Here is a 24378-nt window from a genome sequence, read left to right as displayed (position 1 = left end):
TTATCTTTAGCATCAGAGTAAAGAGGGTTAGAATCTTCATAATTACATGTTTTTCACATTTTTCTGCTCTACCTGGAGCACTCTGAAGTGTCTAGAAAGACATACTGATACTAATAGTTATATAACAGAGGTCCTAATCAGTGAGTCTCACACACTGCTCCTGTGACCCTGGATGTCCAATTTTCTTTACATGTGAGTTGATTTAGGTCATGTGGCAAGTGCTAAAATTTCTTCTGTGGAATGACATAGGAACAGAAGTCATTGCTTGGCATGACTGCATCAAGGAACGTTGCTGACAGCCAGGAGAGATCAAAAGCAGATCAAGTTGCTTAACAAACTATATGTCACTGAAGTCAAAAAGGATAAAGTGGGAATCCTGGAGAGCTGTGAAATCTAGGAGCAACAGATGGAGCCAAACTCACTTGATTTGTTAGTAAGAGGATCTACTTGTTTGGTCTTCTATCTTACAAAAAAAATCTGGTATATAACTGTTATCCTTTGGATCTGTAATATTTAAAAAACCCAAATTTCTATCTTATTCATCTTGGAACAGGCAGATGGCATGCTTCTAAAACTCCTTGAGACTTGCACTTTGAATCTGAAATATGCAAGGAGATTTTCTTTTCCAAAATTTTACAAGCTGCCAAGGCATAGAGTTCATAAACACTTGAAAATGGACAATAGCCTTGAAAGTCAAAAGGAAGAAAGCATACAAGTTTGAATGAGTCCTTTTTCTTTTTAAGCAATCTGCATAATAACTCTAATACAAACATAAACCCAAACTCCAAACTGCAAAAGAACACGTTAACAAAATTATTTTACAGAATCATGAAGATTATTTTTATCTGCATGTCCCTGTGTATACTACTGACATCTTTAGATGGAAAAACACAGCAGTACTACAATGAACTGCTATTGTTACAGCTATTAAACTTTTTTTAAAAATAATAACTGTCCTCTACTTTGTGGGTATTCTGTCGAGTTTTTTTAAATTTTGAGAAGGAATCTTTCTGGAATGAAATTTACCTTTGAATAATGATCATGGAAAGTTTTCTAAGGCAGCAATAGAATATCTGCAGAAGACTTTTTTCCTAGGTGAATCAATACCTCCTTGACACACTGTAATAAGTATGATCTCACTGCATGGTTTTCAGCGTATTTGAAACTAACATTAAACTGTTGATGCTGCCTGCATCAGTATTATCTACAAGTTTCAGTTTCTCAGTGACAAAGAACAAATCAAACACCCACCCTCACCAAATGGTGAAATCCACTCACAAAATCTGCCATCTAATTCCTGATCAATCTAAGTCCAAGGTTACAGTCCACATCACAGTATAAAATTCTAATGTATTCTGGGCACTTATTTCTACGCCTCTAAAGTCAGTGTTTCCCAGGAATAATCAATACTCATTTACTCACACTGCCTTTAAAAGAATAAGTTCATATTTAGAATTTTGTCAGAATTTTCTCACCATTATACAACCCTCTTCCTATTCAGACATTTGATAAGGCCCTTACTTGCTCTAGTAATTAATAAGATTCCACAGGTTCATTAGTAAATCTGGTAGTGTACTTAAAGTAAATGAAGAGAAGAATAACCCCTTTGAAGTAATTTTACACATTCTGTTAAAACTTTTACTCTATTTAGGAATTATTGTCATTGACACAGGCTATTCTATCTCACTGAATCATCAAAATCATCAAAACAATTAAGCTATCAGAATACACAGAATTTTTAGTGTATTACTAAATTTTACTACTACTACTCTTGTGGTCATGAAATCTTTTAACACAAATGGTTTTTAATTTCTCTTGTCACTTTACTTTGAAAAAGAAAGTCAACACAAAGCATTTTGTATATCTGGAGACTATTAAGAAGTCATCACTGATATTTCAGTCTGGTGTTGAAACTGTCACTTCGTATCCAGGATAGGATGAAGCTGCTGGTACTGTCCCCAGAAACGTTTGTACCAAATGCAGCAGGGAAAGAGCAATGGTGCTTGTAGTTATTCTTCAGTTCCATTAACTACAAAACAAACTGACAACAGAATCTTGAGCCTAAGGGTTGGATTGGAAGCACAGAAAGAATTCAACTGCAGTCTGTAGGCAGATTGAAGCGTGTAATTTCCATTTTTACAGAACCCCTGCTTTGATCACTGCACAGTGTGGATTTATTCCACAACAGATTTATGTCTGTGTGCAAATTTCAATTTTGATGTGAAAATTTTCAACCATTCATGTACAAAAACCCATTTTTGGTGAATTTGTGAGGAAATGTATATTTGTTTACATGAACCTGAATTCAAGTATCTTTTTGAAATAAGACATAAGTATCTTTTTTCTACATGTGCAAGCTTAGATGTCAGCTCTGAGATTATCTGGAAGTTGCAAGAAGTATAGAAACAAGCTTTCATGACTGAATTCTGAGACTTTTGCCTCCTAGGTTGTCCAGGAGCATTAAATGATGATACTAGTCAGTGTCAGCCTGAATGACATTGATACAACTTTAAATACTAAAAATACAAAATACTTTAAATACTCAAAATATTTAAAATAATTTTTAAAATATCCAAACAGAAAGTTTGATAGGAGCAAGAAGAGAAGGTCAGATATAATTTGGTAACCATGTTACATTTTTGTTGTAATAGAAAACCTCCCAATCTAGGTCAGCCAGGGATTAATGGATTACCAAACCATTCCTAGGTCTCTAGAGGCATGGCTTTTAAAAGCATCAAGGCAACAGTAATATCACTCCTTGATTTGCATCTCTCCCTCAAAGATTTACCACAGTAACGTAACTGACCAGTTTAGCAGAGATTTTTTGCAATAATATTGAAAATCATGGATCATTTGTGCAAACTACTCTTCCTTAACAAATTCAGCATTTAGATCTTCACGTTAATAAGAAATATATGATAAATATTTGTCATTAAATTCTAGCAAATCTAAAGCTTGCTGAATTCACTTAAAGAAAATATTTCATAAGAGGAGAAAAAATACTTCCTTTGCATATTACTGTTCAGTAAAGTCCAGATATTTCAAGTGTCTTTAACAATGTCATACATATTATTTTATCTGCTAGATAGTATTTAGACCTGGTTATAAGCCTTCTTTTTTATTTTTATCATGGACATAGTCCAACAATTTGCAGTGCTTTTAATGGTCAAAGATTTGAAATCAGCTTAAACAAAAGGAAAACTAAATTAGTTTTTTGGTTTGATTTTGAAACAGAAGATTTAACCAAACTCTTTTGATGCTGTTTAATTTAAAAACCTACAGGTTATCTACACAAAATTATGGATTATGGCATAAATGGTCATAGAGAAGCAAATTAAAGAAGCAAACTACTGATTGAGAAGTTAAAAATACACAACCATTCTTACAGCATCATTTAATTTCTCAAAATGATATAAGCAAGAATAGAAGAGATATAATAGTATAATAAAATTAGCATTAAATCTTCAGTACCTCGCAAATCTTTCTTCATTTTGCGGAGATCTTTTTGAAAATCATCAAACTTCAGCTGTGACGCCTGGAAGAGATCTTGTGGCTCTGGAAGAGGAAAGATGCATTGTTCTCTTCCAGCATCCTGACGAAAAAACAAATGAATAGTTACCTAGTGCTCATTACTTTTCTTCTATACTAAAATATATAACTGAAAGCCCAGAGTGTATTTATACATATTTCTGCATCTCACTAGCAGAAGAGAAAATTTAATAAGTAGGGCTGCTTAATCTTAATTTAACAGAGTTAATTTTAATTTTCACTCACCTCATCAAAATTACGCAAATAATATGAGACAATGTATGATAGAAGACTTCTGCTGTTGTCCTGTATAGGAGAGGAGAGAGTTTAATGTTACTGAAACTCACAGGAAAAAAAACATCAGAAAAGATAATTCAGATAAATGAAATATTTAGTGTATAAAAAATACATTGTTGGTTTGGTCCTGTCACTAAAAAAACACAAACCAAAAATTGAAACATACCAAAAAACCACCCAAACCAAAACCAAACCACACCCTGAAGTTCCATTTAATCATTAAATAAAATGAAGGATGAGGAAACACTAATGTAACACACTACTGATATTTTTAATTCTACCTAACTGCAAACCAAACCCTTACATTCTGAAATTTCCCAAGTAGGAGAAGAGAAATTGTTTCTAGGTTCCTTTGTAAAAGTTCTTTTGCAACACTACAACTATAACCCAAGCAAAGTTAAATTAGACAAAGAAAGTTTTTTTAAAAATTTAATTTGGGCGGCTGAGGGGAGCGTTGAGGGAGCTTTTTAATTGCTTCCCCTCTGTAAGCTCTCTAATGAAACTTCAGCAGAAAATCTTCCATTTGAAGAGTATTTCTGGCAGAATTAAATTTTCAGATATTTTCAGAAATATTTTCAGAAAAGGATTTTGTAAGAACTTTCCTGACTGATCAGTGGCAAATACACTGAAAATGTATCTTGCAACTGAAAACTTAATAGTCATAATATTTCCAGCAAATTACATACTGAAGTCTTGAGTTACTAAACTTCCTACTGATCAGAGCTCTAAAACTAGTGATGTATTGGATCTAGAGTCAATTTGAAGGTGCAGCTAGAGTAAGCTGCTCTGAGCTGTCATTCACATCACTGCTCCCTTGGTTTACCAAAGAAACCAGCATGCAAGAAGGAAATTCCTCCACCCATTTAAAAAGGCAAATGGCTGACATGCTCTCTCAACCCAGGGCTAAAGCTCTGCTCACATGACCTAATCCAACAGCTAAAAAAATGTGTATTTAGTGAGGGACTAAGAAAGGAAACCAACTGTTTTTTCTGCCATTTGCAGAATTGAATATCTTGACAGTGACTCGCCAGACAGATGTAGCAACAAATTTTAAGGCTCAAGAGTTATTGTGATAATCTGTCACATTCAGACAAGGTTTTTCAACAGCCATAGAAACTCTAAGAATATTGTTTCCTTGTAAACAAAAGCAGATATTTGAATGCAACCCCAAAATGATTAACCAAAGACAACAAGTGCTGGTAAGACACAAATTACAGTTTAGCACCGAGCAAGAAAAAACACTACTTGTCATTCTCTTTAATGAGATGACTACACAAGACAAATCTTGAATCAAGAAGTCCCTTCTACATGCCTTTCATAAGCTTCACACCATTCACTCAGAAACAAAGTAATTTTCAGAGAATTTAACCTTCTCAGGCCTTTATGAAGTCTCATATCAACTTACACTGCTCTTGACATCTTTCAGTTTTGGCAGGATATCAAGTCCAAACCCATCAGCCTGTCCTCGGGTCCTGTTTCCACCATTCATGTAATTTCCAAAGGCAAGAACCAAACCCAGAACCCGCATAACTCCTGATTCGTTCTTCAATGTCTAAAATACAGAGAAAAAAATTCTGTTAATAGTCCCATTATATTTATGGTTAATGAGCAGATTTGCTGATGTTGTGTTTAGAAAAAATACTTCTATAAAGACTGAGATAAAGGAAGTTACCTTCTACTGCAACACACAGAAGTAGAACAATGTTAATATGTAATTTTATATGAATGGAGAATGTTATCTCCAAAATGGATAATTAAAAAAATAACAGAAAATCTGTACAGTATTACTAGACAAGACTTGTTAAGAAAAACAAAATAGTAATCCTTAACTGATACTGGCATTGTGAATGACATATTTAATTTCACAGAAAATTCATCAACAAGTTAATAAAACACTGAGATTGAACAATTAAAAACATTAAATAAAAGATATTACATAGTAAAATATAAAACAGTTTAAATGGTTTTAAGTTATTAAAATACTGATGAAACCCACATTTTAAACCTATGTATTTCTTTTTCATGGGACTGCAAAATTCCAGTAATCTCTTCTGATTAGATACAACATTGCTACCTCTAGATATCAGAGATATTACTAAATTGCCCATTTCTCAACCAACACAAGGTTAGCTGAACTGAAATTCCTTTGAAAAAGAGTGATAATAGTGACTGTGAAGAGAGAAGATTTTGCTTTAACAAAAGGAGAAGGTGCACTGTTTTCCAGAGACTAATACACACTGATGGTAAAAGCATTATACAATTAGTAGCAAAAGCTAATTTTTAAATTCACTTTGATGTTAAAGTACAATCATAAAATGTACTGCTATCCTTCAGATTTTAAATACCTAAGTAAATAAAGTACAAACTTTTGAAATATGAGTAAAGCTCAGCAAGATTAAAAATCAGAAATTCAGCTCTATTTTTTCTCAGAGCACAACCTACCTCGCACAGTTTCTGTAACAATTCAAGTTTGCGACGGATTGAACCAATGCTTTCTGAAAATGTGGACTGGAACAGGATGCAAAACACACGTTCTGAAAAGTTGGGAATCAGTGAGAGTTCATAGAGGAACCTGAAGAAGTGATGAAAAAAAATTATTTGAGTCACTGTCAGTAGGTACAGGCTTGGGGGGTTTTTTAGACATATTTTACTATAGCAGTGAAAGTTTTCTGAAGTGAGCAGCAAAACTGCTCTATCATAAGTATGTTCTTACTGTTCTGGCTTATCCAAAGACTTGGCGTTTTCTTTTTCCTTGGATGCCTTGCTATGCTTTTCTATTTTTTCTAGTTCATCTGATTGTGCTCTCTGAAATAAAGGAAAAAAAAACAAAACAAAAAATGGTTGTGACTAGTCAAACAACAGAGATAAATATTCCTTTGTAACAAATCAAATTCATAGATTTTTCTTTTCCTTCTAGAATCTGCTTATGCAGTCCACAAGGTATAAAGTCCACGAAGTTTAACTATAAATAGATCTGCTGGAGAACAGAATATCTTGCAAATAATAATATTGACTACTAGCAGTCTGCAAAGTATTGACTCATTCAATGATGCACTGAGACAATGAATTTCATTCCCAATTCCTCTTATTTGCTCATTTATGAAATGTTTGAATTGAAGGACTCAAGAGGAGACTTATATTTCTCTTCACAAATTTGTTGGGTTATATTTGAATGTCATTTAATCTTTAAATATGCATTTAAAAAATACATTTTCTTAAATAAATGAAAACAGTTTTGTGCTATTTAGGGCAATTTAAATTTTCTTTGGGATTTGAAAAAAGCACTTAGGAAAAACATCATATTTATAATGGAACTATCATACATATAATACATGAGAACTACTGCATAATTCTTTGATGTAAAATTGATTTCATTTTTATCTTAATAAGCAAAAAAAGAGTACATATAAACTGCCTAGCTTCTTCAAGAACTCTGTGGACTACTGTGAAGTCTCTTCTTCAATATTCCCATCAATAGAAACTGAGCCTCACTTTTTTTTCAGTGTTCCAAGCTATGGTAAATCTTTTTATCCAAACAGTAGTACTGAAAAGTGGAATGGCATTGAAGGGAATAAAAGTGAAAATTTCTCCTTCTGACCCTTTTTTTGACAATCATAGCAGTTCCCAAGAGAGACCCAAAACATTTATCTGCCCAAGAGTTAAACAAAAGTGTATCTACCTTTATTCCTTTAAGAAAAAAATTACATTCATTTTTTAACTTTCTCTACCACAGAACTTGAAGACAACAGTGGAAAATTATATTCTAATCATCCAGATAATGGCAAAGTGTAAGATATGCTGCACCTGCATTCTCTCTTGAATGCTATTGCAGGATTAGCAGAAGAGGGATAGAGCTGTTTCAAATCATTATGCCTGCTCCATGAGGAACGTGATATCAGAAATTTGAGTTTGGACACTTTTTCTGAAATTGTTGAATAGCTTCTGATGTGAAATGGCTGAAAATACTGATGTGAAGTAGAAAGATAAAGAGATTAAAGAGTCATATAGCAAAAGCCCTTCAGAGTTTCTCTTAATACTTCAAGAAGCCTGGAAATCATGCAAAGTCACCTATGATATCACATTTCCTAATATTTAGTCAGCATTTCTGTGGATGTTCTTCAAAGGTCATCTCTAAAGTTGTCTGATCTTATATATTAAATACTTCAACAGATTGGAAATATTGCAAATATATTTTTTTTCCCAGCAATAAACTTTGTTCTGGACACTAAGAGATTAAATTTGTGGCAGTACCTGTACCAAAAATTAATAGAATAGCTGAGGTTTGAAGGGACCCCTGGAGACTGTCTAGGTGAACACTGACACAAAGCAGAGGCAGCTCGAGACGCTTGCTCAGCATCACGTCCTGCCAGGTTTTGAATACCCCCAAGGATGGACACCTGATGCCTTCTCTAGGCAGCCTGTTCTAGTGTTTCAAATTCAGGAGGCCCACTATGTCTTGTCCCAGGGATGCTGGGCATCCCTGAGTCTAGATCTGTGCTCTTTACTCTCCTCCCCAGAGAGGTATTTATTTGTACATACTGGTAAGCTTCCTCTGAGTTCTCTTTTTTCCAGACTGAGCAACCCCAGCTGTCTCTCAGCCTGTCCTTGTATAACACTTCTCCAAGTCTTTAACCATCAACACTGCTTTGTGCTAGCCTTGCTCCAATGTGTCACTGCCTCTTGCCCAGGAGAGGCCACACCATCTTAAATGTACACAGCATCCTAAATGTGGTCCCACTAGTGCTGAGCACGTCACTTCCCTTGACCTGTTTGGGCCACCCTTTATCTGCTAGTTTATATGGCATCAGGCCTTTCTCAGTTAACAAGGGATAGGCAGAGGTTTATTTACCAGTTTTTAATTTGAGAATACTGGCAGTGGCCCATTCATAACACTTAGTTACGTGAATTCCCTACCCCAGTTTTACCTCAGTGTGAGGAAAGAAACTTGGGGATTCATCCTCCGAAGGCACTTTTCTGCACAAAGTCAAGGCAGACATAGGATCTGTGAATGCAATTACTGTAGCAATTGTTTCTTGTATAATGCTATCCTGAGAAGAAGAATGTTTCCAAGATACTAGGATCAGAAAAATAAATCAATTTTAATGCTATCTTAGAAGACTCTCCCAGAAACAGGATGAGGACTAGAAAAAGACAATTAACTGCAGAAGTATTAACTTAAATATTGCATGTTGTGGAGAAGGCTTGGGTTTGGTTTTGTGTTAAAAATGCCGATGCAAATGGGACATGTACACACTTAATCTAGAACATTCTTACCCAGGTGAGAGTTTAAAAAAAAGAAAGTTTCCATCACTTCTCAAATCAGTAAGAACTCTCTTGGCAATAGTGGAAATCTACAGATAGAAGTTGGAAGGATGCCGAAAGAGGTAGCATTGTTCCAGTGGTCATGTCATCAGAGCCACGGAGGTCTGGGTGTGCAAATAACATGACTGTGTAGGAAGAGCTATTTTATTTATTCAACTTACATTTTAAAAAGTTCATTTATTCAAGTTATACTTCTTATTTTTTTTAATTCAGTTTTTGTAAAAGTGAACAAGTTCTCATGCTAACAAATTAAATTAAGTTCCATTATTTCTGGCCAGTCATTAAATTATCTTCTCTTCTGTTAAACTGAAGGAAAATAATTTGCCTTTTTTTACATAACAGTTTAAGAGAAGTATTTTTGCATGGAGCATAAAACGAAATGGTTATTTGCAAATATTTTAGAATAAATACTCAGAGTTCTCTCTCTCCCGGCCTTCTTCCCAGACTGAAATATTAGAGTGCTTATCACAGCAATCTATCACATACATGCATGTTCAAGCTCTTGATGTTTCTCCACCAAATCCCATGGGCAAAGGTTAGTCAGACTCCCTATTCCTTATTTAAGCCATTATTCTCAGGTTGTGTATGCAAAGAAGTAACAACTGTCAAAGATACAAAGGCTAAGCATGATCCACTCATTTGCCAGCCAGAGCAAAACTCAAGAGAAAAAGTTTACACCCTTCACCAAAATCAAGAAGCTGAAGTATACAGTCCAAGCTCAGAATCAAACCTGAATTTCAAGTCACTAATTATGGCTCAGGTATCCGGGATTGTGATCAATGGTACTTCAAATTCTGACAGAAAAGGAATACTCTGTCTATTACACAGGCATTATCAAAGAGCATTTCTCAGAATTTTACCAGCTTTCTTTATTGTTAATGCCTATTTTTTCTCCAATTTACAGATGGATAATTTTTAAAAAAGCTTTTATATTGCTTTCCAAATATGTGTCAAGAGAGAACACATTCAATAAATACTTCTCATAAAAGTCATTAACCTGATTGCATTAGCATCTCTTTGAATGTTACTGTTTTCTTTCCTTGAATTTTTGCTAGATATAGATGTATGTAGCATCAAAAGTGGAAAAAATAATATAATGTACTAGAATTTGATATTAACGATATCTAAAATCAGACAGCATAAATCTGAATTAAATTACTGCAAAAATATTCTACTTCAGTTTAATCCTTTTTCCATTTTCTTCCAGAGTACGAATTTATCCCGTATTTGCTCTTACCAAAGTTCATAAGGGCCCTTTTTCCATCTCACAACATAAATCTTATACATTTCCTGGTTAGCTTTTTCTTTCCTTACAACAGAACCCTAGCTCTGAGTTTAGATCAGTTTAAACGTATGGAATTTTATTTTTTTGCAAACTTGACTTTAAAAGTTTTTGTTATATATTTCAAAAACATTGAGTGAGTTGTCTAAGGAATTTTGTCAACAGCAGATGAAACCAGGATATACAAAGATAACCTGGTTAATAATAAATACCATATTCTTTTCAAGCTGGATCATCAGTACTCAAGTACAATTTGACTTTGCCAAAATTTGGCTTTGCCAAAAAAAAAAAAAAAAAGACATCACATTGTAATTGCTGGTTTAAAATAAGATTTAAAAAAAATCACAAGAAATAATTGAGGAGAAAGTTTGAATCTGAATGGCAGAGAAGTGTGACTTCAGACTTGTGGATGCCCTTTCTCTCTTGCAAAGGCATTTTGAGGTTTTTCATAGCATTGACCTAAGTCTTTTAAAGATAAAGACAGTGTGGTCAATTTACTGGGAGCCTAATTATGAAAATATACATGTTTCTTTTGTGATATAAAAAGGGCAAATCCATAGATGAAAGATAATAAATTATTCAACAGCATTTTTAATCCACTTTTATACAACTGTTTTCATGACATAGCAAAGATCCAAGCAGAAGCAGACATACCTTGTTTCAGTGATGCTTAAGCTACAACCCCAGCTGCTAAGAGGCAATCTGTTTTCAAAGTAAACATCCACTGATTTGCCAGTTGCTACATTTCTCATCACAACCAATATGTCCTAACACTGTACAGCAACTTGAATTAATTTTACCTGCCTTTTCTTTCTCTAATTATAGCTATCACCTGATTGCATTGTTATTAGAGAATTTGGAGAAGCACATTTACATGTAGTTTCATCTACAAAGATTCTCCTATTAAAACTGTCTAGATATTAATTCATAACTAATTATCAACACGTATTTCAACAATTCTTCACAAAGCAAGCGACACAACCACACCTAAGAGCTTTTTGACTGTACAGTACAATGCTGCACTAACACAGTCTTTCTCACTTAATACAATTCAACTTAATAATATTAAATAAATTATTGAGGGCTTGGGTCTTTGGTGGGGTGTGGGCTTCTTAGTTTATAAAAAGTCACTAGGATATATGCAATATCTTTGTGGTTTAACAGGAGTTTAATTCCTCAGTAAACAGGAATTGAACCCTCGGGACTGTGGCTTTTGAAATTAGGGTGTGTTTAGGTTTGGAGACTGCCCAAATTTCATTCACATTTAAGAAGGGAAAGCACTATGCCAGACACATGCAATCAGAAAAAATGATTACATTCTAAAGGAAGACTGTAAAACAAATGCTCCCATATGTTCCATACAGATCAAATAGAAAGATTGAGGACTAGTACAGGGGTATTTAAACATCCAGCAAAAAAAAAAAAAAAAATCTCAATCCAATAAAAAAACCCTAAGAACCAAAAATTAAGTTAATGGCTAAGAAGTAAATGCAGCAAAGTTATTCCCACTTACAACACAGGATGAAATTGAGAAATAAGGAAGGAATCAAATATGCCAGGCTCTCTGGTACCACCCATTACTTACAACAGTTATTGAACAATATTGTTATAATTAGTGAAGCTAGCAAGGGAAGAAAATGCAAGGTCTGAAGTGTTTTAACAAAAGGCTGAAAGGAAAAAAAGGAAACAAAAGTCAACTAAAAAGAAAGCTTCTTTCAAGACAGAGTTTTATCAAAAAGAAGATCCAGGATTAAAATTCAGGTCCCCTTATAAAATCCCATACAAGTAAACTTAGGGCTTTTCTTGTAATCCGTTTGGTTTTTGGTTGTGGTTTTGTTTTTTTTTTTCTGTTTTCTACCCAAGCAAATATAATAAAGTTGGACTGGTCTGTTTTCTATTCAAAGCAAATAAATATATTAGACATATGAAAATCTGAGTCTTTCCTGAGATTTACACGTGGTATTTTCCTTAATCAGGACATTTCCTAGACATTTTCTGTCATAAGTGAAGGCAATTACAAAATGGACACAATGACATTTGGATTTTTCAATGAACTGCAAACTTGCAAATAATCCATTATATTCAGATTCTAAGAATATTAGAGAAGATATTAAGTAAACTTTTGAAAAGTTTTAGTACATTATCAACATAAAAGGAATATATTTTCAAACCAAGGTAAAAAAAAAAACTTGTTCACAATAAGAAAGAGAAATATGCAAAAACTGATTTTGACTGCAGTATCTGTTCCATACCTCCTAAAAGAAAATCTCTCACATTCACACACATGTAACTTATAAAATTAATTCAAATTTTTTGCATGCTAAAAACTGCATGGCATGCAATATATATGTACTGTGTAAGGAAGTAGATTTAAAGTAATTTAAAATAAAATACCATAGGCTAAAACAAAAATTTTGTGGAGCAAAGAAGCAAAGTGTTCATATAGATTTGGAATGTTGTTAGAATAGTTTTTCTTTTGACCATTATCTTTCTGAGCAATGTCGGTTAACCTAGTTCTTCAGGGATGAATAGTAAAAGTCCTTTCTAGCTCTTGTCAGACTTTTGTTTTTTTCTGTTTTGTTTAGCTCCTCAGTTTTTCTGTAAAGTGGACTAGAGATTACTATCTCTCTTTTTGCACTTAAACGTGGATTATTTAGAGGGACTTCATAAACCATCAAACCATTCCAAAGCAGGAGACTAAAAGCTAAAGTCTAAAAACCAAATATCTGAAAGGTGTGAAATTAATAAACATTATCAAAACTACACGAGGGAAGTTAAGGATCTAGTACAAGAACATACACTGGCCTTCAGTGCTGTTCTGTGGCTCACAGCTTTACATCTCATACTTCCAAGTTCTTTGCAGGGCAAAGAGAAAGCCTCCTCACTCTTTCAAGAGATGCCTAGCCAGACCTCCACATATCCAGGCACTGCATTCACAGGCAGGGGCAATGTTCACTGGCCTCAGCTGAAGGCAGAAACACTCTTTTAAGATACACCATTTTGAATTTTTTACGTGACAGGCTTTGTCAAGTTTTAGAACATGCTTGAGCATATTCTGAATCCCTGATTTTACATACCTAAAGGTTAAACCTCTCTGATTATTACTACCAGACATTTATGAAGCCCCTGGAAGTTTATACTACTTCTTATTACATTACCTTTGAGAAATTCTTTTCCTTTCAAAGAATTAAAACTAATTCGGAGCAATTCCTGAAGCAACAATAATTAAATGCTCCAGTTCCATAAAGAGAATGATTTCTGTTATCAAAAGTTTTTTTTTTATTTTAGCAGTATTTTTATATTAGTGAAATTACAAAGTGAAGTCAAAGGCATGGAGCACAAGGTTTGGTACCATTGATCAAAGACTGCCACACCCAAGAAGCAAAAAAAGGAGCAAAACTAATGCCTGTTTAGTCATTTAGAAGTTGATCATGTTACTTGTGTAGAAATACATGCACTTCATAAAACACACAATGCCAATAAATGCAATTAAAATACTTGGTCTTTTCATTGCTTTTGGGGAAAATAAAATTACTTCAAAATATTATTGATTCCAAGTAAAAACACCTTCACACGGACACACAGTATTCCTACATTTCATGGACTTCCTCTGATTACTCACATTCTCATACAGGGCTTGCAGCGTCTCTAGGTCAACCACAGAATTGTCCAAGTTCACAACAGCTATGAAAGAGAGAAAAGAAAAAAGAGTTAGTTGTTCATGATGATAATCCAGCTGTGAAATAAAGCTGGTCACAATACTCAGCAACAGTTTTTTATGACCTACTGGTCATACAGCTTAAGGTTTTAACTTTATTAATTCCTTGAATAGTGCAGTATAGTATAGCTAGAAACCTGGCAGAGCCAGGTGTCAAGTGTTAAAGAATTCATCTCCCTCCCCCCAAACACACAAACATGATCCCACAAGTATGGCCATAGTCAGAGATCAGAGATAAGCTTTACATCAGACTTTCATGGTCCAGCTGAAAGCATTATAAAAATTTGTAAATCTGCACCACAGCCACACACACACACTCACACAACAAAGCTCATTCCTGTTGCTGGTTGACTTCAGTCTTAAACTCATTAATCCATAAGTCAGCCAGTTAACTTCAAAACACCTGACAAGGGTCAAGTCTTCTATGCACTAAGCCGACACATTTAGTATGGATACAAAATATGCCTTTCCTGTTCCCAACCAATTCTGGCGCCACACACATACTGTATTTTTTCAGCATCAAAAAGCCCCAGTGGAACAGCTCAAATAGAGTGATTTTTATCTACCTAAACTGGATCAAAAAAAAAAAAAAAAAAAACCAGAAACATTAAAAGTTACACACATTTAGAAACGGAACCCTGACTCGCCACTTATCAGAGAAGCATTTCATAAGGCACAGGAAATATTTTTGCTAGCTATTGAAAAATTGTTCTCAGCTAATATGAAGATTTATTTTTCAATTAGTGCTTTTCAGTCTTCCTCTTACATATTTTTGCTAGCTATTGAAAAATTGTTCTCAGCTAATATGAAGATTTATTTTTCAATTAGTGCTTTTCAGTCTTCCGCTTACATATTTTTGCAAGCACAGTGACCATTCATTTAAAAGCTATATAAATCCAGTTTTCCTCATCTAGATCTTGAAATTTAGAATGTTGCATTAGAACATATATGATGGCAATGAATGATTTTTATCATACTACACCAGTCTTTTCCTACTTTGCTCTTCATTAATTTATACGCTTTTCTGTAATGGGCTCTTTGTGTGTTTGTGTGTATGTGGTGTGTGAGTGCACTTGCACAACAAGCTGAATAATTCCCTGGGTGAGATTAATCTAGAAATTGCAACATTGATCAGAGCTAGAGACCCAGCACCAAGTTAAATTTTGTCCCATAAATCCATGACATTAATAGTCACAGAGAAATTCTGTATACACCTAAAGACTACAGAATATAATTCAAGCTTATGTGTTTCTGATTGCCATCTAGAGATAGCACTCTGAGTCTGGGACTTATCATGTTTCCCCTTTCCAGGCCTGAGACATAGTTTTAGTTGTAGTTTAAGAAAATGATAAACAAAAAAGTGTTGACCTTGATTAAACTAAGCAGGTCACACTGTATCTCTAAGCAGAGCACAAGGCTAACTTTTAGGACTAAATCAAAAAATAATTTTATAATTCTTTATATTTTCAGAAATAAGGTGGGGTTTTTTTTCTATTTTTTCCTTACCAGAAAGCAATGCAGCAGCCTATGTAACAGTTAACAGTTCAGGAAGCAACATGTTTTTTGTTTTCTTTTGGGGTAGGGGGCACATGCAAAAATCTGCTACTAATTATTTCGGGTATTTTTAAACTTCCCTTCCTCATCCAAGTGTAATAATTGTTGCAACAGAGACTTAAAGATGCCCTCTACACAGGGCACAGTATTATACATTGTATTTAATAACCCCTGTTGCTCAATAAGACTGTATGGTTAAAAATGTGCCAAATTTGCCTTGTAGAACTGGACACTAAAATTAGCATTCAAATAGAACCTGGGTCAAAATAGGTTTGAGAGCTCTGCTTTAAGAAAACACTAACGTCAAAGCCTATATACAAACAGCTTTATTAAACCCAGGATATATTACAAAACTCAGTTTATACTATCTAACATTTCAGCACTTTTATGCTTATGCAATGTTTTCATATATGGACACACTTACAACCCTTCAACTATTTATTTGGAGTTGTGGCTGTCTTCTCCCTACTCTACCCCCCTTCCTTCCAGAGACTGTCTACTCCTGAGCTAAGAAATTCAACATAAGTCCCTGCCCTGACTTTTGCTCAATGTTAAGATCACCCATGGATTACTGAGGGAGCAATAGAACACTTTTGTTTGAATGCTTGCAGGAGATAAGAGAACGCCTGGCAAACACAATGGTGCCAGGTCTGTGTACTTTCAACAAAACAGGTATGCAGAAGAGTGTACATACCTCAGGGAGCTGCTTAAAACAAATCAGTCTGAGACAAGGACATGGAGAAGTAAGATCCTAGGATATATCCTTCAAGTCTCTGCCTCCAAAGAGAAATATATTTCTATATGTTTAATCTAAACCTGCATATGTTCATAAGTAGCACTCCAACATCTCACTAGGATTTTTCCATGTACACCTGAGGTGTGCTCCCCATACTCTGAGGAGTGAGGATATGAACTGCTTTTCTTAGGCAAACCTGCAGCATTGCCATACAGAACATAATAGTTGCCAAAATAAATCAGAACAATTGCATATTTAATTCCATTATCTAGGCAATTTGAATTGATAAAAACAATGATGTCTCCTTATGTAGCCAAGCTTACTAGTTAAACATGCCCCCTACAATCAGCATGACTACACAAACATCTAACCAAAGGATTCCATATGTGGTGGCAATAGAATGATGAAATGCAGACAAAGATTAATTTCCTCGTAGGAAAATATTTTTAGCCATGCTGCAGTTCCAGTATACTTTGATGCAAACAACTGGAGAAGGGTTTGTGTTAGTCTTGCAGACGGTGGATATTTTCACCCATGTCTCTGGTTTAGAAAGTGATTTTTTTATTGTTTCAAAGCTGACATTGAAATATCCTGGCCTTGACTACTGCGAAAGTGAAGAATATCTATTGGCTTTTGCTCTATCAGAAGGAACTTTAATCACATCAGACCCAGAAATTTAGTTCTTACTGTCAAGATCTCACAGTTTTGTTATTTTCTTGCATTCCTATTGCCAGTGCTGCAAATTAAACCAGCTCCACTTTCAAGCCCTAAAATTTTAAAATTATTTGATCCATACATATAAAATTCCGTATATATACAAACACATAGATATAATTAAAACAAATTCAAACCAAGTTTGCCCAGATGCCCACAGAAAAAAAATAATGGAATTACAGACTAACAATTTCTTTTTCTATTTAAGCAAGCCAGGTCAACAGATAACTACAAAAAATCCACCCAGTAAAATGAAGGGTTGGTGATCAATCACAAATGGTTAGTTGATACTATATAGAACAGAGAAAAAGAAGAAGAAGAAGAAATTTCAAAGGATTTATAACCAAATTAAAGGATTTGGGGAACTCTTGCTGCTCCTTATCTTTCCTGATATTGTCACTATTTTGGTTACAATTTACATAGAAATCTAAACTGCTATATTTGTGACGGAAGTTATATCTTATTATTTAATGGCAGAATAAGAAAATTTTAACAGAATGGAACAGTTATCTTTCCATTCTGTATTTCTACCATATAAATTGAATAAAAAAAAAATATATATACAATCTCACATTAGAAAAGCCAATTTAGGTATTAGATTGAATCTGGAAAGACAAAAGAAAAATCGAAGCAGAGAGACAAAGATTTACTATTTTTAATAATATCAAGTGATTTGCAAGTGTAGAAGTTTCATCCCCTGACAGGAGGATATGTTGCTTGTAAAAAAGTGAGATTAGACCATATGATTATATTCAGAGGCATATTGGAACTGAAAACTGATGGATCTTCATATACAGAAGAAAATTTAGAACACAGACATAATTTTAAAAAAACAAAATAAAATCTAAACAACCCACCCAAAAATAAACCTACAACAAAGCAAAATACAAAAAATAAACAAAAAACTAAATTATCACCACCCTCAAGTCTTCAGGGCAAGACAGTAACCAAACCAACAAGAAGATCAAACTGCTTGCCAGCAAATATAATTCTGAAGAGGAAATGTGTGAGAAAACACCATTAGCAGGAAGATGGAGGATGCCCAGGGTATTGTCAGGAAGACCATAAAAGGAAGTGGCTGTACTTTGTCCCTTGTTAGACAGATCACTGCTGTTGATATTCATATATCTAGGAGCACATGAACTACCAGCTGCCACTAAACCAAAGCCAATCGGCAATGCAGACACAGCTAACCTACATTTCCCAGTGGCTATGAATCTAAATCCACCAATAGTACCACTTACATAAGCTGTTAAAGAAAAGACAACTTCCTACAGCTACCCAGTCCTTGGAAACCTTATTTTGTTTCAAAGTCCAAAGCTTTGGAATTTCCTTTTAAAATGAAAAGGCCAAATTTAAAGTTTCCCACTGAGTAGAATTTCAGAAAGAAAAAAAAGTGTTGTAAACCAGACCCTTCAGATCTAACTTTTGTGTCATAAAACTCTTATTAGCACAATCACATATGGATGACTTCCAGAAAACTGGTGTTCAGTTGAATTCCTTGTCTTAGCCTTCCCTTTTCTCAGGGCAAGTTTCAAATCACACTCCATTTCTCTGGCCTTTCCAAGTATGCTTCCTAAGCTTTTCTGTCTCTGGACTCCATCTAAAATTAAGAGTCTCCTTCTTGAGACCTCGGGGAAGCACCACTGTGTCCCAAAAAACCTGACTAAGCATTTTCCAAATCCTACTTGACTGGTAACAGATTACATTTTAAGTCCTCATAAAGAAGCAGTAGCTGAATCAAAACCACGTCTGAACCTGCACTGCCCTACTCAAATCCATCCTTCAGGGATACAAGCAAGCAGAGCACCCATCCAAGTCCTTCCTGCTGATTTCCACCTCAGTTGACTTCTCCGTGACTCTCCAAAAACCAAGCAGTATTGTTCCAAGAGGCCACTCCTTTTTTCCTCCTGCACAGCTTTGCCTCCTCACTCTCACATCTGCTCTCTTTCTCCAGAAGAACACCAGGAGTTTCTGCAAGACTCCACAACTTCTCTGACAAAGGGCAGAAACAGATGGTCAGTACAGCAAAATACAAAGGCAGATCTATTCTTCTTCACTGAGTGAAGGACCTCCTGCTTCTGCAGCAACTAACCACAGTACTCTTACCACATAGTTCTTTGTGTGGCACTCATCTGGGGGTTGCTCAGCTGTTACGCCCTTCATGAGACTCTAACATGCAAGATTATAGGATACAGAGAGGTTCCAACTTCCACGGTACTTTCTCTGGGCTTTGATCCCCAGATATCTCTATTTCACTGAAATCATCCACACTCCAGGAATATTACTGTAAGCTGAAGAGTGAAAAAGACTGAAAAGGCATCAACCAGTCTTACAACAAAAAATTTACTCTGTTGTTTTTAAGAACCTATATCAACACACAGAAATGTAGAAATGGTAAGCTTTATATAATTAGAGTCTCAAAATTACTACATAAGTTTTTAGACAGAACGGTACTATTAAAATTCATTCAACCAGATTTCACAGGACTTATAATTATTTTAAATTATTTAAAAAATGGTATTTGCAAGAAAAAAAAAAAAGGCACATAAGTAGGTGAGTAGGTCCAATGTGTCACTTTGAATGATCTTCCTTGAATTTTATTTCTGAGTTAATTAAAAACAATAGCTTCCTCAAGAAAAAGGTATGGGCAGTAAATTGAAAGTGGTCAAAATCCAACACCATTAGAAAATTAACATACTGGCAGAACCTTAAAAATTCGAGAACTGTGGTACAAGAAAAACAAGTCAGATAATATATAGCTTGATCAATTTATGATTTATCAACAAACAAGGAAAAAAATAGAGAATACACACAGAATTGGTCTGTGAATGCAGAGTGGAAGTCTTCTCTGACAGGTGTCTTTGGAGGAAAATGCAACATGACACAGGCAAACACAAGCTAACCAAGAAAAAAAGTTTCAATCCAGACAATTTCATCAGGTTCACAGGAATGACTGAGAGCTGAACTGCTCACTTCAAAAGCAGAAGAAAAAACACCTGCATTGGTGTTCTCATCAACAAAAGAGCCAAAAGAGTCTAAGAAGGTGATCACACTGCAATGACTTCTTTTGCTCCTATAAAGATTATGTTTAGATGCAATATCAAGCTACTTGCAAAATAAACCCAGATTTACGTGTAATAAATAGTTAGTATTTATATTTTAAAATAAACTAATCTGCAAAACTTTCAGTCCCTTATTGGTTACATAGAAAACCCATGACTTCAAAACTTCATATCCCTTGGTTCGCCTCTCCTTCCCACCCCTACCTCCCAATACTGTCCCCATCCTCCCTTTCCCCCATTCCAGCTTTTTCCTTTCCCCCATATCACTTTTGACATAATTCATCCAAAATTTATATCATATTTTTTATCTGTAATAGTTCCAACAACTTGACAACTACTGCTATTTTCTTGAGATTCTTCTTTATCTTTAGTAAAAGAAATGTGAATCTCCAATGCAGAAAGTTAAATTCCAAATGGGGCTCCTTAAAATTAATGTTGTGTTTACACAAGAGTGCTAAAACCTTATGTCCCTGTGCTCATGTATGTTGTGGCAACCCCACAAGCGTCATGACTGTAAAATTTTTCAAGATCCTCAAAAAATAAGTGAAAGTAAAGAATTCTATAAAAAGATTTGCATAACTTGCAAACCATCCTCCCATCCCCACTGAAAATTGGTATGTGGGGTATGGCTGCACTGAGTTATCATAAATTAATACCTTCATATTATTACTTACCTACTTGCCCTCAGTACCTTTGTGATATACTTGTCTATCAAGAAATACTCAAATTTTACATCCTTTCAATTTTAAAGTGCACAAAGCACAAGGGAGACTAGGGCTTCAACACAGGTACATACAGCATGGATCAGAGGCAAGACACCACTTTGAACTGCTTGCACACAGTTTTACTGTGGCAGTAATTCACCTTGATCTAAAGCTTGTGTAAGAAACCAGAACAGTAAACAAAATTTCCAAGCAGAAGCCATGGATTAAGTTGAGCTGTTGCTTCAGACTGTTTTTAAATGACTTAAGAGTTTTAAATACCTTCAAGAACATGCACCCGCATTTCTAGGAAGCAATAGAATAAGAATCAATTAAGCATGAATATGTTTTGCAAAATGTGAAGTAACAAAAGTAGAAGACTTCATTGAAAGGACTGAATCTTTTGCATGATTTTTCTCTTATAAATATAATTCAACTTTTAGACAGATGTCCTGTTCCCTAACTTGTATCCCAAATATAAAAACTGTATTGATAGAGGTTTTCTACATACATGTAAATATATATTCACACATACAACAAAATATATCACCAGATTTTATATAGCTGTACACAGTTAATATAAACAGTTACATTACATACATTTCAAACAAGTGCCTACTTTGTTAAGGACAGCAGTTACTGATTATGTGAAGTCAAACTCCATACACCTATACAGTTTGTTTACAAAAAGTGTGCAAGTTCAGCTCATAGAGAACAAATATATTTTGTTTGACTCAGTATGTCGCCTTCTTGTCTAGGCAGGAAAAAAAAAGTGGAGAGCAATGCTGTAATCCTTTCAGAATAAAATGTTTAAATACAAACATGATTGCCATTGTAGACTGTTTAATTTAGAGAGATTATATTTCAGTTCTGGCTTTGAGAGGTTTGCTGATTTGACTATAGAGACTACTTCAATGCTTATCTTAATTGTTTAGATAAGATTTGTTTGAATTTGGCAGGTGAAAAAAACATGGGTGTGGGATATAGGAAGGTTGAGGAAAGACTGGCATTTCACCAGATTATGCGTATTTTAAACTACAGTGCACAGAGGAGCAAACAGTCTCAATGAACCTGCCAGGGGCTGGGCATCGGGGAGGGAATTTGAAGTGTGGGACTGAGTGGCAGGATTCAAGACTTTCGACAAACTGTAAAGGATTACAATGATAACTCCCAAAACACTGCTGAAGGCTTAACATACTATACAAATGCTAATTATATAATACACATTTAAATAAGTTTAAAAAAATACAACTGTGCTTTATGATTATAGTAGGGGTTTGTTTGCTAGGTTCCTGGCCCTTAAATGTATTTTTAAAGTGTTTCAAGAACAAGATTTCAGTATAAAATTAATATTGGCATATAGGAATATTTTATATGTAAGAATTTCTGTTACAGAAAATATAATTGTTGCTACAAAAAATCTCAAAGCCCTTTGGCTTTTATTTCAGTATTAGTTTGTACTAAGCTTTTTCACTTTCTGGTTAAGGTAGAACAGTATGCCACAGGCATTTCATTTTAGAGGTTCTCAAAAGAAAGATTGTCATATCTGTCAAGTATATATTTTTTGGGGGCAGACTACTAGAACATGATATCTGAGGAATATCTTTTGGGGATGTTTATGTGTCAGTATGTATTTACAGTGCGCGTTATAAAAACAGTGGCAAAGCATGTATGCAGTAGGTCTGGCATTGCGTATCAATCTGTCTGAAGACAGACATGATTTGTAGCTTTAAATTCATTTTTCAGGTAACATAAAATCTGGGTTTCCTGTGTGTTAAAATTTTTTTTTAGATCCATACAAGCTATAATGCCTTTCAATCTTGGTTTCAATGGCTTTAAGACCAGGCTAATTTTACCAGTGATTGTGTAACTGGAAGAAATTAGCAACACTTATTTGGAATACAAATGAAGCTTCAGGCTTGAAATTAATTGAGACTTTGAATTATGTGTGGATTTTTTTCAGAATTCAAATTTGCTGGCTTTTGATTTAATCCCACCTAATCTATTTCTATAAGAATAGCTCACAGTAAAAACAGTCATGTCTAACGCTGAGAAGTGCAGCCCATAGAAAGAGACAAGCTTTTTATTTCTTGCTTTAGAGAGCTCATTGTAAATTTAAAAAAAATGCAGGAGGAGAAGGAAGAAGAAGAAATTTATCTGGAACCATCCACTAGTGAACTGCTGTATTTGATAAAGTTATCAGGGCAGATACCTAAGACACATTTTTTTTTCCAAATAATAGATTCTTTGCAGTAAGCAGCTAACTTGGGATCTTAGTTTTTTTTCTCTCAATTTACCCATAGTTAGGGCATAGTTAATGGAGCTCCTGGTGTGTCTGGTTGGCAATTTAGAATACTTACATTAAATTATTTGTCAACACTAAATGAGCTAATACCTGCCCACCTCATAGATCTGAAAATGTAATTGCTTTTGAAACATTACCGCAAGGAGAGAGTATCTTTGGCTTTCATTGGACTCTGCTCCCAACTTACTGCAAATATCTTCATCAACACTGAAAAGAAAGGTACTAAAAATAGTGATTAATCCTCAATGAAATCCAGGTGGCAATGGTAATGGGAGAGATGCTCTTTGCTGAGCAGACCAAAACTCATCCAAAGAACTGCTTTGATTGCACTCTTTGTAATCACAATCAATGACTAATCTAAAATTCTCGAGGAGTGGCTAGAAGTTAAAGCAAGTTTTGAACTAGAGCTAGAACCAGTGTAGTATCAAAACGACCAACAAAGGAGACAGCAGAATAACCTCAGAACTTGTCTTTCTATTGAATTGCTTGATCTATTTAACTTACACAAAGTTTAGAAGCTACATAATTACATACCTGCATGACAAGATACCTGAAAGTAGACGGCTCTGTAATTTCACAGACAAAAAACACGAAAGAATGAAGGGCATCTGTAAATTAATCTGGCAAATTCACTATGGAAAGCATATTTAAAGTGCTAAAAATGAGAGAAATCAACCTTTTGAACAATTTTTCATGGGACGTGACTTCTCCATCACTTAAAGTATTTCTATGAAATCCTAGACTCACCAAAACCAACTGCAAAACTTTCAGCAACTTCAAAGAAAGCAAAAGGTTGAAGGGTCAGATTTTCAGCTGGAACTCAAGATCATTTATACTGCTAAAATGTTCATATTTATACACTAACAGCCTGAGGCAGAAATTAGCAGGCAATATTACATAACTTGCCTTATTTAGCAGCCAGACCAAATGCTTAGAATGCTCTTTCTAAAAACCTAGACTTGAGCTCCATGTCTGCCCTTCGCTAGATCTCTCTGAAATTCTCTACCATTCGTGTGCAACATCAGCAAGCTTAAATCATTTTACACATACTACATGAAATGTTGTTACTGCTTGATGATTTACAACAGAAAGTACTGGAAGCTCTTCTAGCCATGAAGACACCTATTACCATTCAGAAACAAGTTTTTGCTGTTTA

General features: G+C 34.7%; 1 protein-coding gene across 1 annotated transcript in view; it reads right to left on the bottom strand.

The window, feature by feature from the left end:
• FMN2 (formin 2) overlaps window positions 1–24378 on the bottom strand; it is a 155026-nt gene that overhangs the window by 56562 nt on the left and 74086 nt on the right. The window contains exons 8-13 of the mRNA XM_059841678.1: window positions 14052–14113; window positions 6539–6630; window positions 6268–6397; window positions 5231–5377; window positions 3775–3834; window positions 3472–3592 (exon numbers count right to left, since the gene is read on the bottom strand). Coding sequence (XP_059697661.1) covers window positions 3472–3592; window positions 3775–3834; window positions 5231–5377; window positions 6268–6397; window positions 6539–6630; window positions 14052–14113 — 612 coding nt within the window. The remainder of the gene's footprint in view (window positions 1–3471; window positions 3593–3774; window positions 3835–5230; window positions 5378–6267; window positions 6398–6538; window positions 6631–14051; window positions 14114–24378) is intronic.

The sequence above is a fragment of the Haemorhous mexicanus genome, chromosome 3 (genome assembly GCF_027477595.1).
Source record: "Haemorhous mexicanus isolate bHaeMex1 chromosome 3, bHaeMex1.pri, whole genome shotgun sequence".
Taxonomy (NCBI): domain Eukaryota; kingdom Metazoa; phylum Chordata; class Aves; order Passeriformes; family Fringillidae; genus Haemorhous; species Haemorhous mexicanus.
The sequence above is the reverse complement of the archived record's forward strand: the minus strand, read 5'-3'. Positions and strand labels throughout refer to the sequence as shown.